This window comes from Poromitra crassiceps (genome assembly GCF_964638095.1).
Source record: "Poromitra crassiceps genome assembly, contig: HAP1_SCAFFOLD_1232, whole genome shotgun sequence".
NCBI lineage: Eukaryota > Metazoa > Chordata > Actinopteri > Beryciformes > Melamphaidae > Poromitra > Poromitra crassiceps.
Window position 1 is genome coordinate 23015 of NW_028151178.1, and position 11357 is coordinate 34371.

General features: G+C 42.7%; 1 protein-coding gene across 1 annotated transcript; it reads left to right on the top strand.

The window, feature by feature from the left end:
- Positions 1-8354: 8354 nt before the first annotated feature.
- Positions 8355-11094, top strand: LOC310771447 (uncharacterized protein; the record flags this gene model as incomplete). The annotated part of the gene is made up of 3 exons (XM_083664059.1): positions 8355-8589; positions 9551-10650; positions 10999-11094. Coding segments are annotated over 3 exons (1431 nt in total), but the record flags the coding sequence as incomplete, so codon positions are not given.
- Positions 11095-11357: the final 263 nt, after the last annotated feature.

Below are 11357 nucleotides of genomic sequence, written 5' to 3' on the forward strand. Positions count from 1 at the left end.
TAAAAATACATCCACTGAGCTTTTAGAAAGGTGTGGAATAAAAAATATAGCTTTTCCCATAAATAAATTAAATCTATTTTTATTTTGGTGGGTCCACAATGAATGTTTTGTTTATGTCTGTGTAGAATTTCTGAGGTTGTTGATATATATATTTTTTAATTCTTGACTCTAAAGGCCATAGGCCTAAACAAGACACAGCCATGTTGTGACGTGAATGCAATGGGAGGGGGGAGGGGAAGTGCGACCTCTAGAATGCTATCAATGTTGAATGTTATCAATAGCACCTTTACAGAGACATTGCTGTTGTGGTTTTTGTAGCGCACCCTCTCATTATGTCAACGCATCATGCGCAATGTAACAGCGTTGTGAGTTTTGATATGCATAAAAATTTAATTTGCGTCCCCACGGACTATACAATAATTGGAATGTAAAGGACTATACAATAATTGGAATGTAAATTTGATTGACACTGTGCCTCCTGCAACACTCCCCATCATTCAATCTCTCTCTCCCTCCCTCTCTCTCTCTTCCTTCCTCCCTCCCTCTCTTCCTCCCTCTCTCTCTCTCTCTCCCTCTCTCTCTCTCTCTCTCTCTCTCAGGTCACTGAATTAACATGTGTCTGTTTTCATAATCAACACCAACTTAAAGGAGGGAGGCAGTCCGGGGCAGTGGAAGAGAGGAACCCCGTCATGCCGCGGAGCCCGGCAGCCGGCCAGCTGTCCGTTCACACCTACCTACCACAAAGCCAGTGTAACCTGCCCTTCACGTCCTCCATCCTGCTCACGGTCCCTACCTCGTCTCCAGGCTTCTCCCGCAGCACTTAGACAGAGTCCCGGTGCTTCTCCCCCAGCACTTAGACAGAGCCCCGGTCTACTTGTAACCCCCATGTGTCTACTACAGAGCTAACCCTTGCACAACATTGCATAGATAGACCATGGCAGGGGGCAAAGACTGTTGTTGTCCCCCTGAGAATGATGGACTATCTAGCTGGAAAGGGGACAGGGTTGCCTACGAGCACAGATGAAGAAATAGACACGCGCACGCACGCACGCACTCACGCACGCACACAGTCTCGCACACACACACACACACACACACACACACGCACACACACACGCACGCACACACACGCACACACACACACACGCACACACACACACACACATACACACACTCATACTGTATGCCAGCTTTTACTCACATCCACACAAAAAAAATGCACTCTGTACTTACACACACTTATACATGTAAAGATGCATCGCACGCACACACACACACACACACACACACACACACACACACACACACACAACAAACTCTGTAATTATAAGTATTCTAATATGTTAACACTTAGATATGTGCGCCACCGCCTGAATGTGTCATGTTTTATTTGTGAAAAGAAGAAACTGCTCATTTTCAGAGAATATTGCGTTGATGTAACTCTATTGTGTTTCATAATGTAAAAGCTATGACAATGAAATGAACGTTTCCTTTCTTCTTCTTTTGTTCCTCTTCATTTACTAGTAGAGGTATTTAAGACTGTTTTCCCCAATAGAATGAATATGGATATGATTTAAAAAGAAATACTCCTACTACAAAGTTGACTGAAATATGTACAGTGCATATTAAAGATGTTCTATAGGCATTTTAAATAACACCATTCGATCATGCCCTGCTAGTTAACTTTGCACAGCACTTCAGTTTGAAAAGAATCTTAATATTTTTAGTCTGTGGTATCTACACTGTGATGGGGGCTATGAGGACTGTCTGCTCCAGAACTTGTAGCTGCTGTTTGAGCATGTGTGTGTGTGTGTGTGTGTGTGTGTGTGTGTGCACACACGCACACGCGCGCGCGCACACATGAGAGTGTTAGTGTGAGTGTGTTAGTGTGCATGTGTGTGTCTACCTGCGTGCAATAGTTTGTTAGGCTAGTCAACCAACACACAATATTGTCCTGTTGTGTAGCTAAATCTCTTTCTGTCTCGTCTTCACCTCTTACTATCTCTCTCTCTCTCTTGCGTTGGGACATACAGGGTAATAATGATGGAGTATATTCACTCAGCTCATCCCCCCTTCCTCAAATGAAGGAGTGCAGGGTGAAAGAGGAGTGAACTATGGTGGTCATCATTTCGGAAAGGCCTGTCCCAGCGACCCAGCCTCACCTGTGGATATGTGTACCTGTGTAAATAGATATCCTATAGATGCCAAACAGCAAATATGAAGGAGGAGGATAACAAACAGCAAATGGAAGAGATATATGAATACTTAATAAAGGTTTTCACTGTAAAACGCCTGTGCTTTGCTTTGTTTTGTTTTGTTGATAGCACTCGTAATAAGATGGATATCATTACAACACATTCTGTGGGAAGGACGTTGCATCACCAAAGACATGGCGATGTGCAAAAGCCAGTACTCAGTGAAGAGTAGTTCACTCAATCCTATTTTAGCATGTCACAAAAGCCTGTACTTCAGAAGTAGTCCTCTACCCCCTTTCCCTGATAATCATGAATCCAACCCTTTCCTCACTACCTCCCCCTTCCTGATTAATCCCAACAACCCCCTTTACCCATCTACCACAAAACGGCAAGAGAAAACGAGCTATGATGCAATGAATGAATGATAACCCACCTTTTGAAGAATAGAATATTACAAAATAAGATATGTATTGAAAGAGTTGCAATTAGCGCCTCCTGAGCAGATTTATTTTCAACGTTTCATTTATTTTCATGATTTTTTTTTTTTTTTTTAAACCAAGGTTTTTTTATTCAAGGTTTTCCATTTCGTAATACAAATATTAATATCAAACTGTATCAAATCCCCTGAACCCTACACCCACCCACCCACCCACCCCACCAGACCTGTAGAAAGAAAAAAAGAAAAAAACACATTTATACACTAAGGTGTTACATTTTCAGCTTCCATGTTTTCCACCAATGTTAGATAGGGCTGCCAAATGCCAAAACATCTCAGTGTGGACCCTTGAATCGAGTACCTGATCTTCTCTAGTTTGAGAAATTGCATAACATCTTTAATCCACCGAGATGAAGTGGGAGGAAGAGGGTCTTTCCACTTAAACAATATTATATATATATATATATTATATGCCATCATGTTGCACTTATAGTTATTTAGTTGGACATCCGGTGGTGCGACATCAAATAATGCTATAAAAGGGGATGGGACTATCGGTTCTTCTAAAATGTTGGAAAAAGTATTCATGATTTATTCTAACATTTTCTCATTTTCCCCTTTCTCTCAAGTACCCCTTGTGGTACCTCCACGTACCCCTAGTTTGGGAAGCACTGTATAAGGCATACAGCAAGTCACTGAGGGCCTTCTCACCATAACCATTCACATTGTACAAAGTCATTTGCCTTCATGAGTTGGACATGCAGGAGCAGCAAGGGTTCAGAGGTCATCTTACAGACAACATACACCAGCTATCACCATTCATGCAACCCAATGATTTTTGCAATTCTCGGACAGTAGCGTTTAAAAGGGATGTGGTTGGATTGTGATCGTTGCAAAACCTGAAAGAACTGAATTCTGCTACAGTTATTGAATGAACGAATCCGATCATCAGATAGATGCCTTCAACACATTGGTTCATTACTGCATGGATTGCTCAAAGTGTGGTTTGAAGTGAAAGGGGTATTTAGATTTTGCATACAAACATCATTAAAACAGTCATTTCAAACCTGTTTTATTAAAGGGATAGTTCCGATTTTTTGACGTGGGGTTGTATGAGGTACTTTAGATTAGTCGGTGGCCTACCCACAGTAGAATGCCCCCAGCGCGCTCCCAGCTAGGAGCAGTGTAGAGCAGCTCTGACTGTGAATGGCGGTCAAGAGCAAAAACATAATTTTGCCACCTATAAGACGGCTCACCTAAACAAATCTATGTCAGTGTACATGTACGCTATATTTTGACAATTTTCAACGCTTTACTTTGCCGTCAAACAGGCCTTTCCATTTGGCACAAACCGTAGAACTTCTGTATTCCTACGCATAAAGTAAGCACTGTGCCTAGTGCTGTATTGAATATTGAAGAACGAAATTTAAAACAAGTTAAATTTTAAAACATTTATATTCAAACGCCTTCACACATACAAATTCAGAACACAAAATTCGAATTCCGTTGTCTGGTCTGGTGGCACAAATCTCTCCCCATAATTCTAGGCAACACAATTCAGACAATGCAGTTCCTCTCAGAGATAAAGCTACGGGATTATGAGAGATTAACTTCCCATTCACAATTCACAATAGGTCTGTTATCCAAGTCACATGTCCAGACCAGACCACCCTAGAAAGGAATGTAATGGAGAGAAAAGTTAACAAAGAAAACAGTCTAGTCTCACACATCTGATGCTAGCTAGCTAAAACAACTACAGAGACATCTTTTTCAGTTGCTAAAAAGAAGAATATTTAGAAGCATACCATCAATCACATAATATCTGATTGATTCAGTGTAGTCAGTCAAGGTCATCATCACAATATAGATCAGGGGTGTCAAACAGACGGCCCGGGGGCCAGAACTGGCACGCCAAAGGGTCAAATCCGGCCCACAAGATGACTTTGCAAAGAGTGAAAATTGCACGGAGAAGTCCATTATTGCAATTTTTTCATGTTTGGGATTTGACACCTTATATTAATGCACTTGTGAAGACTAAGAGGTACCAGGTTTCAGGAGCAAGTTATTCATGTTTTCTGTATTCATTACTAAATAAATGGTCAACTATTTTCAATAGCCTTCAATATAGATAAGAATTGCACAGTTGCTGTCAATTGTGATGCACGTTTACAGACAGTAGATTTGGCCTATGGTAGCTGAGATAACCCTATGAGAAACCATGTTCTTAAAATGTACCTGTAGGCCTAATCTTTACACTAAAAGACTCAAGGAAGATTTGTTACTTATGATTATTATGTATTGATTGTCTTTGTCTGACCCACTTGAGAACAAACTGGGTCCCATGTGGCCTGTGGACTAAAATGAGTTTGACATGGTGTCACCCCTGATATAGATAGTGGTTCCCAAAGTGTGGTCTGGGGCCCTTCAGGGGTCCTGGAGGGGTTCCAGGTGGTCCCTAATGAAATCACAACAGAATGAGAGGACACATGAAATGACTTTAACTACAGTAGCCTATATATTTCCCTTTCCCCAGTTGTCACTCATGATATGGCAGACAGTTATGTAATTCTATGCAAAATCATAGCAGTCATAGCAGAGACTCTGTGACAGTATTCTCCTTTGTGTACCCTCTAACACACTCTTCCATTTCAGTTTTAGTTGTTTTTCAGCACAACTAATTTCTCCATCACTACAACTGTTATTCGCCTTCTGCAGAAGCGTCACGCCCATTGAAACTGCAGTTGCCCCCTCAGATTTTTGGGGGGGGAAAAGAGAGAGAAAAGAATCATGGCGGTCATTAGTAGTAGAGCATCAATCCCCTTTTCAAACATGTGAAAATGAAATGCTGTTAGTTATTATAGGCATAGTTTGCATAGCAAGTTAGTTGGCTTATACTTGTACCTACCATGCAGCTAACGTTAGCATTGTAATGTTAGCCAGAGCTGTTATGGCAGTGAGCTGTTAGTTTTTACCACCACTATCACAGGTTATACTGTAGTTACTGTAGCAAAACACTGAATTCCATTTGATGTATCCAGGTCAATGCAGTTCTTGTGGATATAGTCTTTTTATGTGAATAACATTTTAGGTGAAGTAAGATTTAGCTATTTCAAGAAAAGTGGCAGCAGTCTAGAAGCTGTAGTGTAGAAGTGAGTGACTAAGCTAATAACCATAAAAGCACAAATAATTGACCCAAATCTCTAAATAAATATACAGTATTTACCCTAATGAGAAAAGGAGCAAAATATTGATGGTTAAAACTGAATAATGACATCACAACAGTCTAATCCTAATGTTAATTTAAAATGAGATATTCCTCTAAATCTGGCTTCAAATGGCCAACATTTTAGAAATAGCTAAATGGACCCATTGATAGATAAATCAATCAATCATGAGTGGATTCAGCACACTTTATCCGGGCAGACTGATTGAATCATTGCAGATCTATTCAGACCTTAGTTCGCCACTGAAAGAAATTAGCCGGGGACCTTTGGTCGCCGCCGCATGTTTAGCTCTAAATAAATATACAGTATTTACCCTAATAATGAGAAAAGGAGCAAAAATATTGATGGTTAAAACTGAATAATGACATCACAACAGTCTAAGACAAATTTCTCCTAAGGGAGACAATAAAGAATAATCTAACCCTGTTAATTTAAAATGAGGTACACTGTATTCCTCTAAATCTGGCTTCAAATGTCCAACATTTTAGAAATAGCTAAATGGACCGATTGATAGATAAATCAATCAATCATGAGTGGATTCAGCACACTTTATCTGGGCAGACTGATTGAATCATTGCAGATCTATTGACCTTAGGTCGCCACCGAAATGTTTTAGCCGGGGACCGTTGGTCACTGCCGAATGTCGGCCCCTCAGAATTGTGGCTTGCATGACGCCCCTGGCCTTCTGTGAGGGCTTTTGACTTACAGTATAGGCAGCATTTCTACATGTTAACCTCAAGTTGATCATGTTTAGCCATAGATATCTGACATCATAATAGTATACATATATATAACTGAAATCTAGAAAAAACATAGTAATTAAACAACTTCACATCCACCATCATCATCATATGAAAGGGAGCCAGTGGACTTGTTTGTTTGTTTAATTTCTGGCCCACTGATGATGTCACAATGCCTATGACATCATCATTGATGTCACCAGTGACATCATTATTGACTAAAATCATCTTATGACATCACTGATGATGTCATAGGCATGCGAAGTTGAGCAATTGTGCGCTGCGTATGCCAATACAGCAGGCGAGGCCACACAGCAGCCGAGCTGCGTATGTGAGCTGCAGGGCGGGTGAGGCCGCAGAGCGGCCAAGCTACCGAGCCCACGTAGCGAGCGAGCCAATCAAGTGCGCTGCCTAGTGTCAGTAAATTGTCACATACGGTATATAGTCTTTATTTAACAATATAGAAATACAGCAACATTATTTATTCCACCACAAAAGGTTACTTTTCAGTAGCAACCATGGTACTTGAAGTTGCTAATCCTGTGGCTAGTACTAGTTTAGACGAAGTAGTGATGTGAAGTCTGACTCAAGACTCACCCTACTCTGCCTCTGATTTGTGGTTGAGTTTGTTCTGAGCCAATCAGCCAATCAGAGGCGGAGTAGAAGTGACATCTCACATTGCGTTTTTTTTATTCCACGGTTTGGTTTAAACCTGCGTCAATGTTTAAAATGTGTCAATTTGAGAATAAAATGTATTTTATGTACTTAAAATAGACAAAATACAAGGTCTGAGTTTTTTTTCTTTTTCTGAAAAAGGTCAAAGTATTTTGATACAAATGACATCTTATTTTTCTCTGTCCAGCCAAATACAAAATACACAAATGTATTTCAAATACGTATATTTAAAATACTGCCCATCTGTGCCTCCACTGAGGCACAAGCTTGAGCAAGGCCCCCTATTACCCCAACCGCTAACAGTGGTGCTGCTCAGTGGCCAGCAGATCAGACAGACTGTGGGTTGTAGTGGTCACCTTCCAGCAGAGAGAGAGAGAGAGAGAGAGAGAGAGAGAGAGAGAGAGAGAGAGAAACACACCAGCTCATTTTATTTTTATTTTTATTTTTATTTTATTTTTATTTTATTTTATTTTTATTCTTACTCTTATTTTATTTATTTTATTTTTATTTTATATGTACATATATCTTTGATTGTAAATTTTGACTGTTTGCACATTATACATCTTCGACTTAATAAATCTTCATTTATTATTATAATTTCCTTATTGTTGTACTGTTAATATGTGTATTTGCTTTGGCAATATAAGCACTGTCTTTTCATGCCAATAAAGCTATTTGAAATTGAATTGAATTGAGAGAGAGAGAGAGAATTGAGAGAGAGAGAGAGAGAGAGAGAGAGAGAGAGAGAGAGGGGGGGGGGTTAAAAAAGAGAGAGACTCCCACTGTATGAATAGAGGTATTAATAATAAGGATAATAACTAAGTTGTGCTTCGAAGGTCTGGAGCCAGTACTATGGCTCGATCATCAGCTAGCTGGACAGCAGTTATGAAAATCCGAGTATCCCCCAGAAAAACAAAGGTGACTGTACCTTTAAGGACATGCGCCAGTAGGAGGTGGAGCCATGGGTGGAGCGCAGAACGCATTCGCGTCAGCCTATGGAGCGCAGACAGTTCAAACATTTGGCTCCGCCCCTGATTCGTTTTTCCCGGAAACAGAAACAGAACTGTACACTGTAGTAAACAAAATGGGTGCCTCTCTGGACACCCCGACGGTGTGTCCTCTGTGCAGCGAGCAGACCCGGGAGCCCGTCATCCTGAAGTGCAGCCACCGCTTCTGCCAGCGCTGCATAGGAGACCTGTGGAGCGTCTCTCCGAACGGGCCATACCGCTGCCCGGAGTGGAGGTGTAAAACGGTGTACAAGACACTGCCGTTTGACGGCGTTGTCCCCGGCCAACGAGCGCACCCCCGCAGCAGCGCAGGTACGGTGATGATCGAAAGAATCACAATAACTTTTATTTGCACAATATGTAAAGGTTACATTCGAGGGATTTGTCTTATTGTAAGATGCAAGTGCACTAGCCTCAACGCGAGACTCATCAGTCATTCATTCTTCCTTCCTGATGACGAGTCTCGCATTGAGGCTACAAGTGCACACCCCACACATCCAGGCATTTGATCTGCTCGCGCGCTACGCTGTCGATTCCTAGGCCTCTGACATCACTGATGTCACAATGCCTCTGACATCACTGATGATGTCACAATTTATGACATCACTGATGATGTCACAATTTATGACATCACTGATTACATAATCAGTGGGACAGACACTAAATTTTTATAGATATATAAATATATAATAAAAATAATAATCATATAATAACTTGGTAAATGTCACAGCCTCAATTCATATTATGTTAACACCATTAGCTAATGTATCCCTGTTTTGATCATAGTGTCACTGCTATCTCTCTACCTACCTACAATACATGGAATTCTGGACAAAATATTCACAGATTTTGGTTTGAGAGACAAAATCAGATCACATGGGGGTCCGTGGCCCTAATGTGGATTAAATTATGGATCCTTGCTGAATTGCTATGAAAAGGTTCACTGTTTTACTATAGTATTCTAATGCACAGTGACCTTTTTCCAAGGTTAAAGAATTGGGAATGTGACTATGGTCACTGGTTTGAATCCCCAGACCAGCTGGGGGAAAATGTGTGGGGAAATTGAATGAGTAATGGAATCCCCTCTTGTCATTAACTACTGTCAAGACCTGTTAAGTGCCTATATTATGAGCAAGGCGCAAGTGCTCCAGTGGAGTTGCTCAGTGGCCAGCAGTAGAAGACTGTGCGTTGTGCTGGGCAGGTGTGAATGTGTGTTAATGGGAAAGGAAACATGCTGATCAGTTTTGCTTTTCATATGTTTTCTCACCTAAAGGCACATCCAGTCATTATGAAGGGACATCGGGCAGGCCGTCCCTCACCAGTCGCCTCCTTGGGAAGAGAAAGGCCAGCACACCTGTACCAGAGCAACCTGACATAAAGCGGCCTACAGTGCACTCTCCTGCTCCCCATGTGCTGTCTGGCGATACTGAGTGTCCCACCACCTCCTTGTCCCACGAACCTACAGTGCACCCCCCAGCTCCCCATGTGGTGTCCAGCGATACCGAGTGTCCCACCAGCTCCTTGTCCCACGAACCTACAGTGCACCCCCCAGCTCCCCATGTGCTGTCCAGCGATACTGAGTGTCCCACCACCTCCTTGTCCCATGAACCTAGCCAGTCAACTGATGTGGAGCCAGCCAAGATGGCGGAGAACCAAGAATGTGCACAGTCTGTGGGCGGTGATGATGACAGCTCCACCAGGGACTCGTCCTCTGGCGGCCATGTCATACTGACAAGTGTAGAGTCTCAAGACGTCTCCATCCAGCAGATCACATCGGATGAAGTCATCACATCGGATGAGTCGGATGTCTCCAGTGAAGTCGATGCGTGTGATGCACCTGCAGCCTCCAGGAAAGACGCACAAGAGATAGAAACCCATGTATCACCGAAGAAACCTGCCTCCCTCGCCTGCTCAAATCTCTCTTCTGGGGTTTCATCTCCAGGAGAAGATAAATCTCCCTCGCACCGCGTCAGCTGGCCGCCTCCGATGTTCACCAAACGTCCCGTGGCCACCTCGGCCTCCCCTAAGCGCGCTAGCGTCTTTCCCAGGCCTGAGAGCACCAACGCTGGCCGTGTGCCCTGCCACTACTGCCCCAACGCTGGGCAGCAGGCTGCAGTGAAGACCTGCCTGGTGTGCGGGGCCTCCATGTGTGCGGAGCACCTGCGTCCCCACCTGGACTCCCCAGTGTTCCAGACCCACACCCTGGTCGCTCCCATGGAGGACATCTCAGCCTGGAGGTGCCAGGAGCACCAGGAGATGAACCGCATCTACTGCCGGCAGTGTGCCGTGTGCGTGTGCACCGTGTGCACCGTCATCGGCGCCCACCGCAATCACACCTGCATCAGCATCAGGGAGGCGGAGAGAGACCTTAGGGTGAGAAGATATGATGGAGAGAGAGAGATGGAGAGAGAGCTTAGGGTGAGAAGATATGATGGAGAGAGAGATGGAGAGAGAGCTTAGGATGAGAAGGTATGATGGAGAGAGAGCTTAGGGTGAGAAGATAGGATGGGAGTCTGTTATATTACAGCAATATTACAAGAGCTTTTAGCAGTGATGTAATTACACAGGTCTGTTTTTTGTATTAGGCATTCAAAGTATTTTCAGACAAAATTGAGATAGATGTAAAAAAAAAAAAAAAAACCTGGCGCTAGTAACAGTGCAGAGAAGCCAAGGAGAAACAAACAGTCGTTTTTAATGAGTTCTGTGCATGATTGTCTCCAGGGAAACCTGAAGGAGGAGATTAAACAGCTGCAGGGAACTGAACAAGGACTGAAGAACACAGTGGCTGAACTCACGCAGAAGAAACAGGACTTCCAAGTAAGAGGCTTGACTATATAGTGATCACTGATCCATGCATCCATCTTTGTTTCATAGCTCTGTTCTGACCAAGACTCAAGATTACTCGCATTCCATTATAGATAATATGTCAGCGAAAATATGTAGCAATAACATATTATGATGCCAAAGAGAAAACAGGATCCTAAATCAGTGCTTTAAATTACCAATATATTTTCTGTCTGTTTGTGTGGTGGACTAGTGGTTAGAGAGAGATGCAGTCCTTCAACCAGACGACCAAGGTT